The following is a 22,739-nucleotide window of genomic DNA, read 5'->3' as shown; positions in this document are numbered from 1 at the left end:
GAAAAGCAAATGCAAAGTATTTGACTTCCTTGAAGAGAAATTAGATTAGAGTGTAGTATAGTAACTAGTAATTAATTACTGTGTTCAGAATGAAAAATAAATCTACAAAGATCTCCCTAGCTAAAACTAAAATATACAAGTAGTAGTCCAGCCAATTCATTGAACTTGGCTGCCAAAAGAATTTGCCTCGAGGGGAGGAAGAAGTTAGAGTTGAGGAATGCATGTGGTCAATTATCCAAATACTGATGCTGACCTCAGAATACTCACAGTGCTTTAGGCTGATCTTGATCAAATCCATAAAATTCGTCAGACTGCAAGTAGGGAGTATCGAGTGAAATATCATAACCACAAACCATCAGATGAAAACCACCAGAGAGCTGCTGCTCGTGAACAAGAGAGGGAGAAGGCAACAGTTTCTGCTCATCTTGTTGGTGTTGTTGTTCCTCGCAACTGTTGTTAGGTTCTACTTGTTGTTGCGGTAGTACTAGTAGTGAAGAATCCGAAAGTTGTTCCTCATACCATTGATCAAGAGAAGCCAAAAACTCATCACTATTGAAAATGTCATGATAATCATCAACCAAGCCAGTTGGAGAGAACAGTAGGTTCTCATCCATACAGTAATCATGATCATCACATTGTGGGGGCCGTTGCTGTGTACTACTAAATGAGGCAATTCCCATTTGTTGCTCACACGTGTTGTTTTGAACTTGAACTCTCTTTGTCTTTCTGTGATTCTCGTCCTCATTAGTCTCATCAGAACTCTTCTTCCTCTTTTTTCTTCCTCCAGCTCCTTTATCATTGACTTTGAGTCGGCACAAAGCCAGATCGGGTGCTTGGTTGATGGTGTACTCATCCATCAACCAAGCAGCATGGTGTTCAAAGCCCTTGTCTTTGTTGTTCTCGTATCTAAACTTCCTTAGTTTCCCATAAGGCTCTTCAATTCCACTGACATAGACAGGTTTAGCAGCTTCCGTCTCGCTCCATGTGCCCCCATGGCAGCCAATTCTGCGAGAACAGCGGGAACCCAACTTCTTGACCCGGGAGAAGAAATAGATATAATCTTGATGTGGAAATTTGGAAGGCTCATAAATTCTCCAAATATCCCATGGTGGTAAACCTGTGGTGCCATATATTTCAATCTCCGGGAATGTTTGTTTTCCTCCAATTGGGGTTGGGGATTTGATTCTGTTGTAGAGATAGGTTCCCACTAAATCAGAATCAGTGGGGTGGAAGGTCTTCACAACATGATATGCTTATATTTTCCAATATTTTTGTGCTTCTTAATCTTGGTTTTTATGTTTAGTTCTCCTTATTTATGGTTCATTTACTTAGTTTAGTGTGTTTATAGGTATGAAGAGCAAGGATGAGAAAAAGAAGGAAAACGAGAGGAAAAGGATTGAAGGTGCTTTGCAATCCTAAAAACTGAAGCAGCCTCTGCAGAATGGCTAACTTTGAGGATTAAACTGTACTGATCCAGAGACAACCAGAAGACGAGCCTTATATGCACGGAAAGCCCTGAATGTCTAGTTTCTGGAGAATTTTACGGTTCGTGATTTCGATATTCCTAGAGAGAGATATGGCCGTTTAAGTACAAGCAGTTCAGTCGATACGCGGATCTGCGACGTGTTTCCAAGAGCTCGAGTTTTCAAGGCCTGAATGACTTAGCAAAATTCTGAGAAGATTGATCTAGCATTATGGACCGTTTGAGAGCCCACACATATGTTTCCTTGGAATTTTAGGGTGCCACATCACCTTTCTTTTGTGCTAAGTTATTAAGGAGTTCCAGAGGCCTAAAGCAAGAAGGAAAAGTTGCACCTTATAAAAGGAGAATGTGTCAAGATAAAGGAACCACCATTCAATATCAGATTTTCATCAAAGAAAGCTGCTGCCATCACGTGTTCACCTTCCATCTCCATTCAACAAGTTCTTTTATGTTTTTAAGATTTTCTATTATGTTTTCTTTGAACATGAATAGCTAAACTCCTTTTCTAGGGCTAGGATGAGGCCCTAGCATGATTGTTTACATGTTTTGATATTCAATTGATGGATTAATAGTTTCTTTTTGATAAATTATTAATCTCTGCTTGAATTGTGCTTATGTTAAAGTTCTATTGATTCGCGACCTTTAGGGCTTTGCATCTAGTTATCAGAAGATGAATTTGAGGCGTACCTGCAATATAATTCAAATTAGCTTCATGAGATAAAGAATTGTGAATTACATTATTGTCGTACCTGAAGTAATGGTTTGCATGATTCCCTCGTTTTCTAGAACGTAATGAGTCCTATATGTTAAATTTATGCCGTACCTGGATAGACTGCATGCTAGGACATACGACCTCTGCCGTACCTGGAGAGAATCATACACTTAAGGAAAACTATGGTCTAAGTGTCGTACCTGAACTTAGATACGGGAATTGTTATCTAAAAGAAACGAAAGAATCCATTGGTTGGTTCAAAACGTAGATAAGATTGCTTGTGGTTGATTCCGACACCCTAGGCTCATCATCATCATATTCTTACTTTCAATCATTATAGACTCTTTTCAATTTCAGTTTATTTAGATTCACTTTTTAAGTTTTTATTTTCAAGTTATTTTCCCATTATCATAAACTCTTTCAAAACCGTGAAAATCATAAGTTTGAGTCATTGTGTGTGTCTTAGTTGATTTGTGCTTATTGTTTTGTGTGTTTTTCGTTTAATTAACGTAGGTTTTTCATATTGTGAAGTGAACTAATATCCTCGTGGGAACGACAACCCCTTTTCTTCCATTACTATACTACATCCACCCTGTATACTTGCAGGAATTCCATCACAACACCGACATCAAGGTCTTCTAGGCTCATGAAACAAGAATTTGCCATTTTAATTGAATTAATGTAGAGTAGGAAACTTGCTCGAGATGAGAAGGAGAGTCTTTTTTTTTTGGGAATGAGAAGGAGAGTTTTTTTTTTTGGGAATGAGAAGGAGAGTCTGGGGGACTGATGAATTAATGTAGGGTAGGAAAGAGAAGGGGAGTCTTGTTTTTTTAGGAATGAGGAGGAGAGTCTGGGGGACTGACTATATATAGATAGAGGATTCGGCACTCCCTTGCAGATTAGGATTTAGGAATGTTAATTTTCGAAACTGCCCCTGAGGAGAATATTTGCTCTTCTCCGTGTTGGATTAGGATTTAGGAAATTGGCCCTCTCTTTCTTGACCAATTAACGCACAGCCATGGAGCCACTCTGGAGAAGCCGCTCTCCACTCACAGAAGCCCCTCCAAGTTCCAACTCGCTTCCATCTCTCTTTGTTCTTAACTCTTAAGTCTTATTAAAAGACCAATTTTTATCCTTTCAAAAAAAAAAAAAAAAAACCAATTTTTATTATTTTTTTTTGAAATTATTTCTATTTTTATTTTAAAACCCTAAAATTGTTTGCTTGCATAGACTGTTGAAAGTTTGAAACTTTCGAAATGTGAGATCATGGTTAGCAGAAAGTGTATCTCTTACTTGAAGCAGGGTCGAACCACCTCTGTTCTTAGTGTCTTATGATCTTTGCTCTGAGAAAGTTTAGGCTAAATGAAGAAACTTGGATACTAATTTGTCAAATATATACAGGTCTTTGTATTAGTTGAATTGTCGAGTGGCCTAACTTTTGTATATGGTGTGTGGTGAGGCAAGGTGTGCCATGAGAGTGCATTGAAGGGTATCAGTTGTGAATGTATTGAAGACGTAATCCTGAAATGTTGTTGCTTTGTTTCAGGGGGGTGAACTCGACTTATGAAATTCAGTCTGATGATGATTACCAAGTGGGTCAGGGAAGGGCATTTGCAAGTGGTCGAAGAAAAACTAAGATTCTCTGTACAATTGGTCCTTCCACAAGCTCACGTGAAATGATATGGAAACTTGCAGAAACTGGGATGAATGTAGTGCGTTTGAAAATGTCTCATGGGGACCATACGTCGCACCAGAAAACTATTGATCTTGTCAAAGAATACAACTCTCTATTCAAAGACAAGGTTATAGCCATAATACTGGAAACCAAGGTACATTCACATTACATTTTTCTCTCGTTCTTTACCTGCTCATATCGTAATGAGCTTGTAGTTAGGAGCTCGGGGTCTTTAGTATATCATCTTTATTCTTCTACCTCTATTTTGGTTCTTATACAAATTTTGAGGTTATAGTTGTTATATGATTTTTTGTTCTTCATGTAGGGTCCTGAGGTTAGGAGTGGAGATGTACCACAACCAATTCTGCTTACAGAGGGACAAGAGCTTAACTTTACAATTAGAAGAGGAGTTAGCACCAAAGATACCGTTAGTGTAAACTATGATGACTTTGTGAATGATGTGGAGGTTTGAGACATAGTTCTGGTTGATGGTAAGTAGTATCTTGTGGGTGCTAAATTGGTAGATGAGTTAATTTGGTTTGCATGTCATCCAAGTTGATATGGTCTTGTTGTAAGCATGTAGCTGACGTTTTAGAAATATGGAAAGTTAAATGTTGACTCTTTTGAGTAATTTCGTACAAGAGATTGAATGCCCTTGTTTTGTGCATGCGGTTTGGTGGATTCTAGAACTCTGTCATTGGGATGAGATTGAAGAATGTATTGATTTATTTCTGTGATCAACTTTGATGGTTAAGAATAAGCCAGACTATAGAGTTAGACTAGTTCTTTTAGTGTGCTGGTGTTTGTTAACCTAAAGTAGCTGGGACATTGTTTAGGCAAATAAGTACCTGATCTATTCCAGATTGTGAGTCTGACATCATAGCATGCCGTTATCTAACAAGAGAATAAATCTGTACTTACGTGTATATATATATGTCTTATACTTGATGTACTGAGTTCGTTATTTTACCAGAAAATTACCCAAAACCAACTCTGATTTTTTCTATATGTTAAGAACCATTTTATCCAATTTTGATGAAGTGCTTTTTCCCACAAACCAATTTGCTCCTCCACCTCCTGCTTATGAGCAACAACGTCCAATTTCACTGGCACCTGACCGAGTACATGAAAATCAAATGGACCCGAGGATTTTGGAGATGCAGGATTCTTTTGAGGCCATCCGCGCAAGGCAATCCTCATTCAGGGCTTTTAAGATCCGGTTACTGAATCGGCCTCGAGTCCATTGAAGTTTGGGTCATTACCTGCAGGATCCGTCACTCTTACAGTAGCTAATGGTTCGTCATCAACGTTGTCGGCGTCATCGAGAGGTATACCGATTTCTGAAAAACCCAACTTAAAACTTAGTCCTCATGAAGTTACTTTGGGCTTGAATAAGAATTTTACGACTGCTTTTGTTAATGGAAATCATAGTGAGCACACTACTACAGCGGTGATGACCGAAGAACTTGTGTTAAATGTTGATAAAAATATTGCTAGAGGTTTTACTGGAGTGAAATTTTCTGATAGTTACGGTAGTGATGTTGCCACCAGTATAATGTGGAGGAATGATGCTCAAACACATTGCTTTCAACATACTAGCTTTAGAGATGGTTCTTCTGCAGGGTATGGGGAACTGGTATCCCATAATCATAATTCAGTTGGAAATATAAGAGTCGATTTCCATGAGAGAGAGGAAAAAGAACTTGAAGATGCCTATGGTGAAGATGATAATGAGGATGAAGGGGAAAATGACAGTACAGAGAGTTATGTTGACGGTGAAAGTTATAGTGATGATTTTCAGAGCGTTGATGGGCAAATTGTGACAGATTCAGATGAAGAAGTGATTACTGATGATGAAGGAAGCAGACTATGCATTAAAAAAGAGGCATTGCTGGAAACTATGTACCAGTCCAAGGACCCCAAGAGCTTTGACGAGGCGGAGATGTTGGAGAATCTGTTCAATTGTTTGTGTGGTTTGTTGATGCCATTGGAGAACAGGGACATTAATGCTGGAATCAAGGAAGAAACAAGTAGAAGAGATGTTGGTGATAGTTCCCTCGGTGCTGTTTCTTTGGAACCATTGAAACTCACTAAGTTTGCAAAACAAGTCGCTGAGCAGCTATTTGGCAGAGCTGATATACTGGAACTAATTGCAGTGTATGAAATTTGTATCAGTGCATCTGTCCTAGTTGAAACTCATGATCAATTATTCTCATATTACAAATCAAGCCTCATGAAGCATCTTAGGGAATTGGCTCACATCTTTGACATTAAGGGTCAAATGGAGATGACAAATAAACTTTGTGAGAAATTGCTAAAGCAGAAGGATCAGCATCGTGACATTGCCAGCATAGCTATGAAGGCTATGGTTGCTGAAGTTTCTACTAAATCACTTGCACAGTCTATTCTTGGGTCTATTTTACCGCAGTTGATAAAAGGAAGTACTGCCCGGGGAATGAACACAGAGATAAAATGTGAATGTCCTGATATCTTATGTTATGCCCTTCATAAGTTTGGCAATATTATGGCAACCGACCATGAGCTGTTGTTGGGTGCTCTCTTGTCTCAGTTGAGCTCCAATCAGAAAAACGTGGGGAAGAAAAGTGTGTCATGCATCGCATCACTTGCTTCAAGCTTGTAATATGATTTGTTGGCAAAAGCTACTGTTAGAGTTGTTCAGCACTTGAGCAATAAAGGCACAAAATATAAAATGACTCAAACCTCTTTGTCTCAGGTATTCACTACTTTGAATTTCAATTATCAAGATGTTAGAAGAGCTTTTGAGAGTTTCTTGTCTGCTATGATTAAGATCTATAACCATAGTCTCTTGAACTCTAAAGTTGAAGAAGAAAATTGGCCTCGTGATGATAGGATTGAGAAAATGAATGGGGATGTCGATAAATTGTTTGAGAACTGGTCAACTGGAGAAACTACTCTTGATAGTTTTCTAGTTGCTGCTGGGTTGGCTTATGATACTGATTTAATTGATATGGCACCGCTTGGTAGTTCTGAAATGGTTAATAGGGGGTTAAATAATAGACAGATTTTTACTTCCTTGTCATTGATGGAAATATTACTGTCCCGGGTGTTTAGAGTGGAAACTGATGAGAAAAATCAAGTATCTGTACGTCGATGGCTTATTTGTTGCTTATTACTCTGTGATTGCAAAAAGAAAGTTCCTACACTGGCTGGTAATCTGTACAGCTGGTTGAATGGTGATATTCTTTGTTTACTTCTTGAGAACAAATCGGAGAAAATGAGTTTGTTGTTTGCTGAAAAGTTTGAGAAGATGGAAGGTAATGCTAGAATGATGTTCGATGACATTTGGGGAAGATGGAAATCTATAGTAATTGCTGCAATTAAGTACTGTACCGAAGATGATTCTATGTTCAAGGACAACCAAGGAACACCGGAGCTGCCTGATGGCCTTGTTTATTTTACAACGACTCTTGTTGAGCTGTTAGTGGATAATTGTCAGCTTTTAAGATCTACTACATTTGTGCAGAAGTGTTTCTCTCGTGGTTGGGCCTCTGCAATTGCACCAATATCTTGGAAGGATGTGGAAATCAAGTTATTTGCTCTTAATGTGGTCGTGGAGGTAATCCTACAGAAAAGCCAAATCTTTGATTTCTTGGTCATTATCCTGTTGATGGTTTGGTCCATTAGGCCTTTGGATGAACTTAAGGGTAGTATGTGCACTCTACATAGATCTCTTGCAGACGTTGTTGACTCCTATTCTATGTGGATCTCTGTTTTTCAAACAATTGCTAGACCCTTGTTGTTATTTCTTGCTGCCGGAATATCAGAAACCTTATCCTCGAGTTCTTATGCATCTGCATGGCGTAAAATTTTTGAAGATGCCTCTGCAGTGATGTATGAACCTTCAAATTTGGAGATATTGATGGGGATAGGAGAGGGTCTCGAGAACATTCATTTACCTTTGGAAGATGAGGAAGAAGTTGTTAGTGCAGTTAGTCTGATCTGTGGTTCTATTTATAACAAAGAATTAATGAGAAACCTATTGGCTAGATTGCTTTCTTCTAGCTTTGAAGCTATTGGGAAATTTGTTGATAACAATCATTGCCTCTGACAAAAACCTGCCACCTGTACACAAATTTTGAATGCTGGTGCTGGAGTGATTTACAGGATGGGAACTGTATTCAACCATCTTGTAACATCAGGGCAGAGTGCATATTCTGGAGATAGTTGTATGCTTGTGCTATTGCATGTGTTTTGGCCAATGCTAGATAAACTTTTCAGGTCTGAGCACATGGAAAATGATGGGAAGAAAAAAATATTTGTGCAAGAGATCTACGGAAAATGTGCTGCACTTGTAATTATTCCAATAGATTCAGAAGAAGATGAACAACCATTGTTTCTCAATTTCGTTTTGCAGGTCCTTGATTTCTCTACTTATTTAGATGATAATCTTGACACCTTAGCCCATGATCTTGGTGACAATAGCCTTGCTGCTCTTCATTGCATTGACACCACTGTTGTTGAGATGTTGAACACAAGTGTTGTTGGTTGGCTTCATCTTATTCTCTGCTTATTAACTCATGGTGAGCCAGCATTCTTGTGTTTTTCCTTGGTCACGTGTAATTCATTGTCAGAGCAACTAAATTACTATCATAAGACTCTTGGAGAATTGGCAGGATTGAATGATTGGAAAAGGAGTCGTGGATATCATGTTGTTCTCAGTCTTCAACACTTGAAGATTCACCTCTTTGTGTTTACTGCTTGGCCTAGAGCTATTATTGTTGCTGTGCTTGCAATTCTCATATTTGAGATTGAGGTCAAGCTTCAAGTGAAGAGGGGTGGAGTTGTTAGGACCCCAATTCCTATTGGGCTTACTATGACTACCCAGCCCATCCTTATGACCCGTTACTGATTTATGCAAGCTGACGGTGTCATTTTGGTCTAGTGATGAGTTGATTGTAAGGGACTATATAGCTCAGTTTCTCATCTGTATTCGGTAGGCTTGAAATGAATGAAGTTTAGTTTTACTTTTCTCTACAATTTCCATTTCTTATTAGTTTAGGGTCCTATTATCTGATTTGTGGTTTTCTTCTCTATTGGTTTTCAATGAAGTAGATGATAGTAAGGTTTCCTTGATGGATTGTAGTTTTCATGTCAGAGTGTTGTAGTTATGGATGAATTTTTGTTATTTGGTGAATTGATTTGATTTGTATGGTTTTGGCTTTAGATTAGATTAGTTGTGAATGATCTGTATGGTTTTGTGTTTTGATAACTATCAATTAGTTTTTCAATGATTCAGATTGATATATTGTGTTGACCCATTCATCTGTTGTTTGATAATGATTTGCATGTGTTTGCAAAATTGTTGGTTTATTTTTTTTATTTTCTTTGATGGTTGTATACTTTGGGTGTTCAATGTCCTTAGTCAGATAAGAGAGTTGTAATTAATCAAAACACATATTACTACACCAGGAAGCAACGTCCTTAGTCGTGCTAATTCCTTGATTTCATTCCATCTATATAAGGCTGGAATTAATTGGTATTAGTCTTCCTGTTGTTTTTGCATTTAAGTCTTCAACTTTATAATTCTATGTCCAGTTCTATATTAATTTGATAGAAATGATGATATTTGTAAGAGTACTATCATCTTCAATATCCATGGTATCCTTGATATTTCTCAACGTGTGCCTGCAATAGGTGTAATTCTTTTCTGATATTTCATGTAGTATTTTTATGTAAGTTTCCTTATAATTTCTCTAATGTCACAATGATATAGCTGTATTTTCAGACTCTTGATATCTCAGTTACCATTAATATTCAAAAAACCTTCTTGTTACATTAATAACTGAAGGTTGACCATGAATTATAAATGTAACATAAGATATGATGGATATATATATATATATATTACATTTGATTGGCTGTTATATCTATTGAAGGGTCTTGAAGAGAAGACACATAGCAGCCTGAAGAAGTTGTATGTTATGTGATTTGTTTAAGTATGCAACCTATGAAAATTGAATAATCAAAGATCAGATTGAACTGTATACAGCATATATTACACAGACTATACGTTTGTCTGTAAATGCATGCATCAAACATGTGAATGCAGACGTACGTGTATATTAGTCATGGTAATCTTTGAATAAAGTGCAGTTAGTTGTTTATCATTTATTGTTAGTATAATTGTTTAAATCAGTGAAATTCTTTTCACCAGGTACTGTATTTATGCCCCCAAAGTGGTCCTTGGGTTATCAACAATGTCGCTGGAGCTATGACTCTGATAAGAGAGTTCAAGAGGTATGTAGTTGGTATTTATCTCAAGTTAGGTTCTCTCTATTACTGTATTTATGCCCCCACCCCCAAAAAAAAAAAAAAAAATCTTCATTTGCTCCTGCACATTATATATTTGAACGTAAGAATCTGTCACCTTACAAATTTATCAGCATTTTTTGATTTATTTGTATGGTTATCTTGTCTTGATAGGAGACAAAATTTAATTTAAATAGATATAGTACAAAACGATGGACAAGATGTCCACTGGGACAGAGAACTAATATCACCTAAATCACGAATTACGAGCGCCAACAACAACACCAACCTTAAGTGCATCAGTAAATCGATTTTCATGATCATTGACCAACTTACATTTGCAGGTTACAAGAACTTTTCGGGAGAAAAAGATTCCTTGTGATGTCATATGGATGGATATTGATTATATGGATGGTTTATGTTGTTTCACTTTTGACAAGGTACGTTTTCCTTTAAAGTTTCTTGATGTACGGCAATTGATTGATTTCATCCTATGTACATTTCCGGAATGTCATCATTAATCTTCTGTTCAGGTGATAATCTTGTAAAAGTTTCTGAGGCTTTTAATGCATTTAGGATTGGAAATTAATATCCAGAACTTCAATTTGAGAATAACTGTCAAGAGAGCAAAAGGTGTTGTGGGGCTGTGATGCCCATAAATTCCACATCAGTAAAGCTTTGGGGGAATATAGTGTACATAACCACAACTAGGAGTTGACTGCATATGGTATCTTAATGCAACTCAGCCTATTAGTGAGGAAAAGCAGCACGGGCCCCTTGTGTACAGGGTATGCAACTAAATAGCAATGTAGCTTGCGCGCGTCCCAAATTTGAAAAGCCTACTGTCAGAAGATGCATGATTTCCTCTTGGCAGGGATGCCAAAGGTCTAAAAAAGGGGATATTTGTGCCCCTTAAGCACGGCCTAAGGCTCGAAAAATCAACTTCAGCTAGCAATTTGAGATGAGGCCTTGGTTTCTGTCACTGGTTGCTCATTAGAGTGCTCAAGTTGGGTATAATGGCTGGGAATTAGAAGTTGCAAATATATTATCGGTTAGCCAATTTCCATTGCTAGTAATGTAGTTGTCCACTCTCTAATTGGACTAAGCACATTGAAGTGGAATCTCATTATATATATGTTTTCTTTATGTCAAAGCAAATCATCATCCCTAATGTGAAGCTTTCTTATTGGCTCATCAGCTTGGTTCATGTATTGACGAAGCTGCTCTCTGGTTTCATTTGTCGGGTTGAGTTCTACCTTATTAGACATTGCTCAATCCTAGGCATACATTCATATTCCATTGGGGAGGTTGTGTGGATTTCTTTTGGGTCATGTTTAGATTGCGGGTCATGGGATTTGGGATTTAATAGGAACCAGCTGTTTCTTCATCTTTTGTTTTTGATGGCTTATATCTCATTCAATGCTGTTGATTTGTTAAGTGGTTTCTAGGTGGACTGCTGGTCAGTGGTCACTGTATTTGTATTGCTGTTCCACTTCTTTTTTTTTTTTCCTTTTTAATAAAGTTGGTTCTTTTTCTATACATTGAGTGAATATTGGATATTATTCCTTTCAAAGAAATGTCATTATGCTAATACCTTTCAGGACTGTTTTCAAGATCCAAAATCCTTGGTGAAGGATCTCCACCAAAATGGTTTCAAGGCAATATGGATGCTTGACCCAGGGATAAAAGTGGAAGATGGTTATTTTGTGTATGATAGTGGTTCTAAAACTGATGTCTGGATTTCGAAAGCAGATGGAAAACCTTTTGTTGGTAACTTTTCTCTTTGTATTGGGTTTGAAATTTTAACCCAGTATTTTACCGTCTTACAATTTCCTTTCCATCTGCAGGGGAGGTGTGGCCTGGGCCTTGTGTTTTCCCAGACTTTACACAGGCAAAAGTTCGATCGTGGTGGTCCAATTTAGTCAAAGATTTCATTTGTAATGGTGTTGATAGTATATGGAATGACATGAATGAACCAGCTGTTTTTAAGGTAGTTCTATAATTGCTTGATGGTGCTTTCAATTTGTTCAGTTGGTGTTGATTTTTTTTTTCTTCAGGTTGTCACAAAAACAATGCCTGAGAGCAATATCCATAAGGGGGATGATGAACTGGGAGGCTGCCAGAATCACTCACACTACCACAATGTATCATTTATTCAACCCCAGTCTTGTGCTTTTGCTTTTTAAGTTTATTTTTTGGTTCAATGTTGTTGAACAGTTTGCTCCACTGTGCCACCCTGGCTAGAAACTTGATTTCCTCCAGTTTCTGGGTGTCTTCATGTTATTTTATCAGTTTGCACTACTTTGCAGTGTGCTGCACTCATCAATGATAAATTTCTGAACTTCAAAAGTTGTTGATTTTGCTGCTGATTAGGTCTATGGGTTACTGATGGCAAGATCAACTTATGAAGGGATGAAATTGGGTAATGCAAAGAAACGTCCTTTTGTCCTCACAAGAGCTGGATTTATTGGTAGCCAGCGGTATGCTGCAACATGGACCGAAGACAATCTTTCAACTTGGGAACACCTTCATATGAGTATTCCCATGGTACTTCAATTGGTAGGTAATTCTTTTAGTCTGGTTTCCAAAAGTGCAGAAAAATTGTAGACCTGAATTTGATTTCCTTGCCTCTTCTCTTGTTAGCTTCTCGTACAAAAAATGATCTGTGGTCTTACAAGATTAGTATTATTTACATCCAGAAATGTACTCCAGGTCACCCACCCTTTAAGGTTGAGATTAAATGAATGTAATTTTAGTGGCTTAATCTCAACCCTTGATTATCAGAGCCCACTGTAGTTGACCATATACCATCAATTATCATTCCTAATACTTTTTCATTCTCTTCCCCCTAAACATATCCATGTTAATATTTTCTTAAAAGGCTGTATTCTCATATTTTCTGATATTATCAATTTCAAGATCTTTCCTCTAAATCTTGAAAGGGTTGGTTTGGTTTTTAAAATAGATGAAGAAAAGTTCTTTCTTTCAACCAGTTACTCAAGAAAAACTACAGAATTGTTTATCAACTAGTTTGCTGCTTATCTTTATTCAACTCCTATAAGATACTTATTAGTTTGTTTTCAGGGACTTAGTGGTCAGCCATTGTCGGGGCCTGATATTGGTGGCTTTGCTGGAAATGCAACACCTGAGCTTTTTGGAAGATGGGTGGGTATAGGTTCTCTGTTTCCCTTTTGCCATGGGCACTCTGAAAAGGACACCGCTGACCATGAGCCGTGGTCTTTTGGGGAAGAGGTTGGTCATGCTCGAGGATTATGAATTCTTTTTTGTGGTTGTTTCTTAATTATCTTGATCAAATAATGATTGGATAAAACAAATCTTTAATAACTACTGTGCACGCTTATCATTAGTCTTCATTAAAATCTCTAAAGAGCTAAATGAAGGTGTGGATAAAGGAGAGGATTGTAGTAGCTTGAAAGCCTGAAGAGGGATGACTAAGAATGAAGATTTCATGGGAGGGTAGAGGGTAGCACCAATTTAAGAGAAGTTGAGGTAGATTCATTTGAGATGGTTTTGTCATGTATAGGGATGCATTGGAGTGTAATATTGAGTTGGTTATAGTTTGGATAAAAAAGTTGCAATAGTAATCAGAACTTTTTCTTAAGGATAGTTATTAGAGATGTAGTAGAAAGTATGGCATTGGATAAGTTTAACTGTGTAAGTGGAGGAGGCTACACGTCCTAGGACAATAGTTTGGACGAGATCTTATGTTTCCAATCCTAGGCATCAAGTAGTGAATGACTTACAATGATGACATGCATCCACTTCTATACTTCTGGAATCTACTATTTCTTCCTAGGTTTGTTATTGTTTTTTCAGATCTAGATCTACTCTGCATGCTATTGCTCATAACTAACTTGGCTTTTCAATATTAGTGTGAAGAAGTATGCCGCTTGGCATTGAGGAGGCGCTACTGCCTTATATCTCATTTATACACTCTCTTCTATATGGCTCATACGACTGGTACTCCAGTGGCAAGTCCTACATTTTTTGCTGGTGGGATTCCATGCTGTTGAATGTTGTGACTTATTTTGGAGAAGGTGAATCTGTGCTTTGTTAAGCCACTAATTACAGGCATCCGATTCTTGTGCAGATCCCAAAGATACCAGCTTAAGTAAATTGGAGACTTCTTTTTTGTTGGGTCCAGTTCTTGTGTATGCAAGGTTCTCACCACTTTCTTATGTGTTACAGTATGAAAGTCGTTGTAGATTGTGCATTCCTATAGTCTGGCTTCTATCTTTTATGGTATCTGTACCTTGTGTTTATGCCTTAAGCAAACTGAGACTGAATTTGACATCACTTATCAAGAGAAAGGCTGGTCAATCTCCTGTGTTATTTTTCTAATCTGTAAATCCTTTCTATAGAAAAACATACTGACAATAAAAGATACCTCATCCAACAGGTCATATGGTTCTTTTCAAACAATTCATTTTTTGTTGCATAAGTGAAGATCAGAGTTTATCAAATATTATGGGTAGATATTAAGTGTTACTTCCACCTTTTATTCCCTTTGCATATTGGGAAATTAGGGAAGTGTAAATTTAAAAACGCACCCTGTGGATACATTTCAGCATGTAGATAGTTTAATTTTTTCTAGTTTCATTAACAGATTAACTCACTGATAATGTTGAGGGTCAGTTGGAAATCCTTATTTGGTCTTGGATCCTGGAATTTTGCTTTGACATCCTATTTATCATGATCAGCACTGCAGTTGGTCGGGGGGTGGATGCTTTGCAGTGCACATTGCCCAAAGGAATCTGGATGAGTTTCGATTTTGATGATTCACATCCAGTATGTATTTCTGTACATATTGATAGGCTTTGTTATTTTGTCTGTTTATTGTTAATCTCTTGTTTGCCCCTCATTTCTTTCCTTTTAATTTTTTTCTGTTTATTGTAGGATTTACCAGCATTATATTTGCAAGGTGGAGCAATTATTCCTGTGGGTCCTCCTCATCAGCATGTTGGTGAATCTAATATATTAGATGACTTGACACTCCTTGTGGCTTTAAATGAACATGGTAACAATTGAGTTGTGTTATTTTGTTTATATTGTTTGCTTCCCTGATCAATTTCTTACAGTAACATTTAGTTTGCTGGCTGTTTGAATATTTTTAAATTAAAATACTATCTACCTTTCCTAACTTTTTGTAGGCTAAAAATTTGTAGTTGGCAGCTTAATGAATTCTCTCTTCATATACAGGGAAAGCTGAAGGTGTTATATATGAAGATGATGGTGATGGATATGAATTCCTGGAAGGAGGATTCTTGTTGACACACTATGTTGCTGAACTTCAATCATCAACACTTACTCTCAAAATTTCAAAAACTGAAGGATCTTGGAAGAGGCCAAACCGTCGCTTGCATGTGCAATTATTGCTTGGTGGAGGTGCCATGGTATGCCTGTTTCTTGAGAGACAAGAATAATGCCTGAGACTAGCATACATTAATAAAATCCCATATTAATCCTGACTTCCTCAAATAGGTTGATATATGGGGTGAGGATGGAGAGATTCTTCAACTTTCAATGCCTTCAGAACAGGAGGTCTCACAGCTGGTTTCTACCAGTGAGAAACAGTACAGAACTCGTTTGGGTAAATTCTTTGATGCTCATACTTAGTCATTTATCCTGAACATAAAATATTGCTAAATGCTACTTCTTTGTCAGATGACAGTAACCTTGACTGAATTGTCTTAATGGATTGCCCAATTCAACTAAGCTTCAATAAACTATCCTTATTTATTTTTTTCTCTTTTCTTTTTATTCTTTTTATTTTTGATACGAAACTAGATTTTTCTTTTTCTTTTGACTACCACAATTAAAAATTTCCTTTTTTTTTTTCTTTTAAAGAAAGATTAGAGATCTATTTATGTTTTTGTGATCAGCATGCATTTTACTGTATATCCAAATTGCAACATCATGAGCAAATTTAACTTGAAGGATCCACTTCTTAAGTAGTATTTTGATAATTTTTCTTGTTAGTTGAATTTTTGGGGGTTGTTCCAAACTTCATAAACTTAATTCCTTTATTTGATTATCAGTCTTCTTCAGCTTCTGCTTATTGTGGTTATTATAACCATTTGTGAACAGATTTTGCTTTCAGCTTTCGAGTGTGCGCAGTCGCAGTGCAATGAGAGGTAAAACTATATGCTTACAAATTTGTTAGTTTCTTTGATTGGTTTAGTTTTGTGCAGTGGAGATTTTAGTTTTTTTTTTTTTTTATTGATATAGGAACAATGAGTTCAGTTTGCTGGTGAGCTTCAACCCAAGGGTTGTAACTACCACTTGAAGGTTCCTTCCGGGGATCCCAAGGTTAGTCCCTTTAGAGCTATGAACTGATATTATCCTCTTATGTCGCAAAATAAAAATTATTTGGAACTGAAATGTAGGTACGGCATTACTAATAAGTCGTAAAGAACTTGCCTTCAGTGATTTTTTTCCACTGTAGTTGGAGTTTAATGATATCTGCACCACATGATGCATAATGTAGTTTCTTATGCATGTTGTTTACCCAAAGTTGTTGAGCAGTCCCCTTGATGAGTTTTTTATTTTTTTTATTTTTTTTTTATGCAGATGCTTAATAGACAAGTGGTGAAATCTGAGTTTCCTACTATTAAGGTGCTTGGAATGGATCTTGAATTAGTGATGGCAATTCTTTATACATATTTGCTCTTCCATCTTGCGTTTTGCCAAGTGACAGTTTTCTGTTAAATTGAGATTGGCAAAATGAAAAGAAACTGCTTTTCTGTGTATTCATGTCCGAATGTAACTTGGAAGCTCTTTTATTTGAGAAAGCTAATTAACTGTTAAAAGTGGAGACAATAATAGTTCTTTCTTGCATCTTTGGTTCTCGGATTTTGCCTGTGAATTTCATCAAGTGCAAGACGCCCTTAAGTACAAGGTAGCATCAAAACCCTTTGAACTTTACACATTCAGTATTTAATGAGATAGAATTTGGATCTGCTGTTTTATGGTTTTTCCTTTTCATTTTCTGGGCACATGTACCAATCTTTGTTTGCTGATTATACAAATGAGTACTGTAGGATTAAGCAATTATCTGAGCTTTCAACTTCCAAATGTTGCATATATGTTGGTTTGATTAATCATGCAGGCGCAGTTCTTATAATTTTCTGATATATGATCACACTGAGAATTTTCGGGTCATTGGTTGGGCATTGTTTGAATATCTAGCCAATCTTTTTTCTCAGGTGAGGCTGCAGTTTGTTCTTGGCTGAAGAGAACTAAGAAGGTTCCGAAGAGGAGTGCAAAATCAAATCAGAAACTGGCAAAGAAATATGAGAATAACAAAGACGACGAAGAGGATCAAGAAGAAGCTGATGAAGATGAGAAGGAAGAGAATGATGCCCAGGACTAATATGGTACATACTAAACATCCCTGGATAATGTCTGCCTTCAGTTAAGATAGGAGGCTGTAAACCTCAGTCAAGATAGGAGATTACTTCTCACTTTTTATATATATTTATGTTCCTTTTTAACAATTTTTGTTATGTGTGTTTTTCAGTTTTGTAGTGGTTATAATCGGTGTTTGCTTCATTTTTGTTTTATATCCAGTGATTTGCATTTTGATTGGGTCCAGTTTGTGACGAGAAGATTGGGTTGAAAACAAGTGGAACAGGTATGGTATTTGGTGGTATTTTTCTTTCTTTAAGTGATTAGTTGAAAATTGTGTGTGTTCTGATGGGGCTTTAGCTTCAGAGCACAAATACTCTGAACTTTGTTCTGGGTCTGTTTAATTTGATCGGTTTCTTTCATTTCTGAGTTGAATTGATAGAGAGTGGGGGCTGATTGGTTTGATTAGGTTTTCGCTGCCCACTATTTGATTCGAAAGTCTGGTTCTTTAGAGGAATTTGTATTTGATTGATTGCAGATAGAGGTTCTGGGCGGTTGGTTGGGCTGATTGGGGAAAACGGTGGAGCTGCAGACGCCAAAAATCTACGGGTGAAGGTAATTTCTAGGCGCAATTGATGAAATTGATGCTATTGTTTCAAAGGTTATAAACTTATTAATTTTGTTCTTCTTGCTAATATATATAAAGTTACTGTGGGTGTGGAAAAGTGCAAACTTGAAGATTATAGGATGACATTTTATCTTTCTTGGTAAGGCTTGAGTGTTCTTCGGTTATGTCAGATTATGGTTTTAAGTTTTAGTCTTGACATAGAGTGTGACAGATTTCATGTTGCTTGAGTTCTTGGGTTTCCTGTGGTTCCTGTGTTTGCATGGTTTTTGTGATTATTGATTATGATCATAATCTCTGTATTCAAGGTGTGGGAAGCGGTGGGAATAGAGAATTGCGGACTAAATCTCCTCCAAAAGATAGTCTGTGACTGTCAGCGGGCTGTTTTGGTCCTCCTTGGCTCCTTGGCCGAGCCTAGGTCCAGTCCTTCCACTTCTATGTACCCGACTCTTGATGTGGGTGATCGTGTTTTAGCTGAGAAGGTCAGTAATGTTCAAATCAGTTCATCATTAATCTCGAATTTGCGGAATGGTTCTTAATTCATATGTATTGGTGTGAACTTTAAGTGAATAATAATTATTGGTAGTTGATTCATAGAGCATATTGTTAGTGGAGATATTGCTTACTGTTTGAAATTCGATTTTATACGCTCAACCAGATTATATGTTTTGTATATTATCTGAGAAATCCCTGCTTCTGTTTTGGTGTCAGGTTTCATATCTCTTTAGAAAGCCTGAGGTTTCATATATAGTGATTTTCAAGGCACCTCCAATCTTGCAGGTAATGTGTATAACATTTTATATATTAATAGTGAATTGCTGTTTGTTGTTTTTAAGAACTTTGTGATATGTGTTGTTGACACTTGCTCCTTGGGTATTCTGTGCAATATGCAGGAAATTGGCTTTAGCTCGGGCAATGTATTTATAAAAAGAATTGTGGCCAGGGGTGGAGATTATGTTGAGGTAAGATTTTGATTTTCTTGGTTATTGCGTGCATTAACTGGATTCATGTGAAAGAAGTAGAATTTATATTATATTTTCTAATGTTCATGTGGTTCTGTGCAATAGGTACATGATGGGAAATTGTTGGTGAATGGTGAAATTGAAAATGAAAATTACATATTGGAGCCTCTTGCCTATAAAATGGAACCAATTGTAAGTTCCTGTTCTTGCTTCTCTTTTTATTTAGTTGGTTACATATTATAACAGGTTTTGTAAGTTCCTGTTCTTGCTTCTCTTTTTATTCAGTTGGTTCCATATAATAACAGGTTTTGTAGGTTCCTGTTCTTGCTTCTCTTTTTATTCAGTTGGTTGCATATAATAACAGGTTCAATTACTTACGAGGACTATGTTGCCTGTTTTGCTTGATTCACGCTGCTCATTTCAGAAGCGTATGTCTTTGTGATGGGGGACAACCGCAACAACAGTTGACTCTCATAACTGGTAATTTCAACTCTCAGTATTATTTTTGATTATCCCCACTAAACATTTTTGCTTCTGGGTCAGAGGTATTTCCTTTGTATTTTACTACCAGTCTCTGTGCATTGAATTGATCTGTTTACTGTGTTTTGTTTGGTAGTGTTGTAGTTTGTTCTAGAGTGAAAGGTGCTAATTAGAGGTTTAGACTGATCTGTATGTACCCAGCTTGAATTCCATGTGGCATCTTCTGCAACATAAGTTACTTCAACTTTGAAAAGCTGTCGAATTTACTGAGCCATATGTGAAAATTGGTTTTCCAAGCTCTTAAAAGCGATTAAACTTTGTTCTGTTGGATTTGTTTGCTTATAGGATCATCATACAATTACTGCATTTGGCTGAATAGTCTTTGAGTTGATCTTTGGCAAATAAATGCCCAAAGTTGAATAACTCTAACCACTAATATGAGTGATTCATATCAATGTGCTCAGTTACTTTACTAATAAGTAAAAGCATGAAACTTATGTGAATTAACTTTTCTACAATTCTTTAAATAAATATTACAAGCAGCTTCTCTGCCTCTCTTGAACCTTTATAGGATAGCAGAGGTCTAGGAATAGTTCCAAATCTATTTTGAAGTATGAAAATATGAATCCAGTATTCCCCTTCATCATTGCTGATATCCCTCCTAAATTTTTAATTCTTAATCATATAGTTCAAAGATTTAAAATGTTTAAAAAATGAGATTGGAAAGACACATTCTGAGTTTTACATATCTTATGCTTTGCTCATGGAATCCAAGAACAAGGCGAAAGCTGCCAATGAATTTCAAATCTTGGGATATCAAGGTCTCCATATGTTCATTTTAAACTTGAATATCGCATTTCGTCTGTTTCTTACTCATTGTAGACATGCATTAAGCGATTATTATTTTGTTCAGAGTTCAGCCCACAGAAATATTTAATGATGCATTTAGGAAATTTCTTGCACACAATAAGAAGACCGCCAAAAGCTCCTGAGGTATGCAACCCTTATACTCTTTGTGCTGGATTTATTTTAGTATTGGTTGTGTACAAGTCACTTGCAGTTTAATCTTTTTGAACTGTCAGGAGGATTCAGCAGAGGAACGCTTACCCGCCCGAAGCGTTGGAACTGTCCTTGCCAAGACAAGAAAAGGATAGCTTTGCATCTGCATTTGTTTCAACATTATTATTCCCAGACACTGCTCACTAGGTTTGTCAAGTAATTGAATCTCTGTTTTTATTGAATTTGTGGTCTTTCTTCTGAATTCAAAGTGATTTTTTTTTTCTCTGTGGTATTCAGTGACTTTCAGAGACAGATTTTTCTTTTCTTTGTTAGAGTAGACAAAATTTTAAATTTCAATGTTTATATTAGACATCTTGAAACCTCATCCTTCAGTCAACTTAATTTCATATTGACATGATTATTTCTGACTTCCAGTGACAACATCTCAAATCAGATTCCAAAGGAGCTGGTAACTACTCCAACTGATGAAACTGACATGATACACAATTCACACCGAAGGAGCTGGTGTTCTAATTGCAAATATAGACAATTTTTGCTTAGCCTGTGTTTGGCAAATGCACCCGCAAAGTAGAGATATAATGTGTTTAATGTCTGTAAATGTAGTATTAATCATATTGATAATACACCCGCAGAGTAACCACATTGAAATAGAACTCTGAAGAAAATCGACATATGGTTATCATGATTGCTGACGGAGTAAGACAAGCTCTTCTTTTAGAGAAATTGCATTCGAAGAACCAGCAAGCAACAGCAACACCAAATGAATATTCTATTGTATCTCTCTTCACAATACCCTTTCAAATCAAATATATCTTACCTAAATTTTTGCACCGCCATCAAACAATTTAAAGCAAACCAAATGTACAAACCAACAATACAAAATCAATGATATTCTTTTTTATACAATCATTTACTTTTCTAAGCAATTCACTAGCAACAATTGTACTGTGGTGTGTGACTAATTGACTATGATGATACACACAGCTGATTTCTGTTCTCGAACTAGGAAGAGATACACTTCATTCAGTGTCTGTTCTCCAACACTACACCAAAGATGCAGTCAGAGTGTTGAAGAGTTTGCAGTAACATGAATTTTATTTTGTGGGCTAGTGGCACTACTATTTTTTTAAGAATAAAATGCTGCTAATATTATGATCTGACCAATTCATGCCTTAACCTGAGACTTCTTCCAGCATTGCAGCTAATTTGTGATGATGTATACTGTGAAGTTGAAAGTTGAAAGTTGAAACTATTAATGGAAGAACAATTGAGCGGACAACAAGCACGGGCATGTTTTGTGGTCACTCATGTGAATCTGGAAGGTGTACCAAATGTCAATACCCAAGGAGTATGGTAAAGGTAATGGAGGTTAAAACGATTAATCAAACTCAGATACTGTAATTCTTGTAATCCTCCTACTTTCCCATCTCCCAATATTGCTAGGAGCCTTGGCTCATACTAGTCCTGGATAAATCTTTCTGATGGATGGACATGATTGTTGATATTGCCATAAGAGTCTTCATAATTAATAAAATACAATTGCAGATATTCTACTTTTATGCGCATACTCAGTTGGCTACCTCAGATAGTGCTAATTCATATCCTGTACTCATGACCAAAAAGTTAGGTTATATTATGAAACATGTAACTGTAGTGTTGAATCATTGGAAAAGCTATGAACCATGAAGCCATGATGGCATATGCAGCATGGCTTGAATTATATATATCACTGCAGTATTCCTTTTGATTCTGCCTGTACAGAATTTGCAATGTATTATATGTATTATGGAGGGTGTCCAACTGTCCATTGTGCCCTTCAAACAAAGGTATTGAGGAGGGTTTCTGAATCATTATAGACATGATGATTTGTTTTCCTTTATGGTACTAGACAAATCTGGATTTCATTAGTTGCAAATTATGATCTTGAATTGGCCAGAAGTGAACTGATATTTCTTTCAGCTTAGAGTCAAAGAGTTTGATTTAGTGTTCATGTTTTTGCCAAGGCTTTAACCCCCGTAAGAGAATCTGCGACACATAATTGTACCTCTTAACTGCCTCACATATGATTTGATCAACATAAAAAATTTGGCGTTCATGCTTCCCCTTGTTTATCTTCAATCATG

General features: G+C 36.7%; 2 protein-coding genes and 1 long non-coding RNA gene across 5 annotated transcripts; all 3 read left to right on the top strand.

The window, feature by feature from the left end:
* Positions 1-3,732: 3,732 nt before the first annotated feature.
* Positions 3,733-18,601, top strand: LOC133742273 (uncharacterized). 3 transcript variants are annotated; one of them, XM_062169946.1, is made up of 25 exons: positions 3,733-4,024; positions 4,196-4,361; positions 4,844-8,432; positions 8,526-9,983; positions 10,067-10,149; positions 10,506-10,601; positions 11,763-11,931; positions 12,009-12,151; positions 12,219-12,305; positions 12,535-12,720; positions 13,246-13,413; positions 14,055-14,175; positions 14,273-14,342; positions 14,883-14,970; positions 15,079-15,199; positions 15,382-15,575; positions 15,664-15,772; positions 16,270-16,316; positions 16,411-16,491; positions 16,753-17,080; positions 17,388-17,558; positions 17,752-17,815; positions 18,068-18,144; positions 18,236-18,296; positions 18,463-18,601. In XM_062169946.1, the coding sequence occupies exons 4-18, from the start codon at positions 9,956-9,958 to the stop codon at positions 16,311-16,313; spliced, it is 1,707 nt and encodes a 568-aa protein (XP_062025930.1). In that variant the 5' UTR covers positions 3,733-4,024; positions 4,196-4,361; positions 4,844-8,432; positions 8,526-9,955; the 3' UTR covers positions 16,314-16,316; positions 16,411-16,491; positions 16,753-17,080; positions 17,388-17,558; positions 17,752-17,815; positions 18,068-18,144; positions 18,236-18,296; positions 18,463-18,601. The 3 variants fall into 3 exon arrangements, with proteins under 3 accessions (XP_062025930.1, XP_062025931.1, XP_062025932.1); XM_062169947.1 differs by lacking the exons at positions 4,844-8,432; positions 8,526-9,983; XM_062169948.1 differs by lacking the exons at positions 3,733-4,024; positions 4,196-4,361; positions 4,844-8,432; positions 8,526-9,983; positions 10,067-10,149 and having other exon boundaries at positions 10,517-10,601; positions 11,776-11,931.
* On the top strand, positions 17,818-19,558 carry LOC133744232 (probable thylakoidal processing peptidase 2, chloroplastic). Its single transcript, XM_062172372.1, has 7 exons — positions 17,818-17,830; positions 18,068-18,144; positions 18,463-18,636; positions 18,866-18,934; positions 19,048-19,116; positions 19,222-19,308; positions 19,481-19,558. Exons 1-7 carry the CDS (start codon positions 17,818-17,820, stop codon positions 19,556-19,558), a joined length of 567 nt encoding a protein of 188 aa, XP_062028356.1.
* Positions 19,559-20,596: 1,038 nt separating this feature from the next.
* LOC133742274 (uncharacterized) lies at positions 20,597-21,525 on the top strand. Its single transcript, XR_009862464.1, has 2 exons — positions 20,597-20,802; positions 21,031-21,525. It is a non-coding gene; the product is annotated as an uncharacterized LOC133742274 (long non-coding RNA).
* Positions 21,526-22,739: the final 1,214 nt, after the last annotated feature.

The sequence above is a fragment of the Rosa rugosa genome, chromosome 4 (assembly GCF_958449725.1).
Source record: "Rosa rugosa chromosome 4, drRosRugo1.1, whole genome shotgun sequence".
Taxonomy (NCBI): domain Eukaryota; kingdom Viridiplantae; phylum Streptophyta; class Magnoliopsida; order Rosales; family Rosaceae; genus Rosa; species Rosa rugosa.
Note: the sequence above shows the minus strand (reverse complement) of the source record. Positions and strands in the feature narration are given on the sequence as shown.

Coding starts and splice junctions, on each gene's coding strand:
- LOC133742273 (XM_062169946.1), top strand. CDS start 9,956: ATGCAGACGTACGTGTATATTAGTCATG. Junction 10,150..10,505: donor CTGATAAGAGAGTTCAAGAG/GTATGTAGTTGG, acceptor TTACATTTGCAG/GTTACAAGAACTTTTCGGGA. Junction 12,306..12,534: donor ATCACTCACACTACCACAAT/GTATCATTTATT, acceptor GCTGCTGATTAG/GTCTATGGGTTACTGATGGC.
- LOC133744232 (XM_062172372.1), top strand. Junction 18,935..19,047: donor AGGCACCTCCAATCTTGCAG/GTAATGTGTATA, acceptor TGCAATATGCAG/GAAATTGGCTTTAGCTCGGG. Junction 19,117..19,221: donor GGGGTGGAGATTATGTTGAG/GTAAGATTTTGA, acceptor TCTGTGCAATAG/GTACATGATGGGAAATTGTT.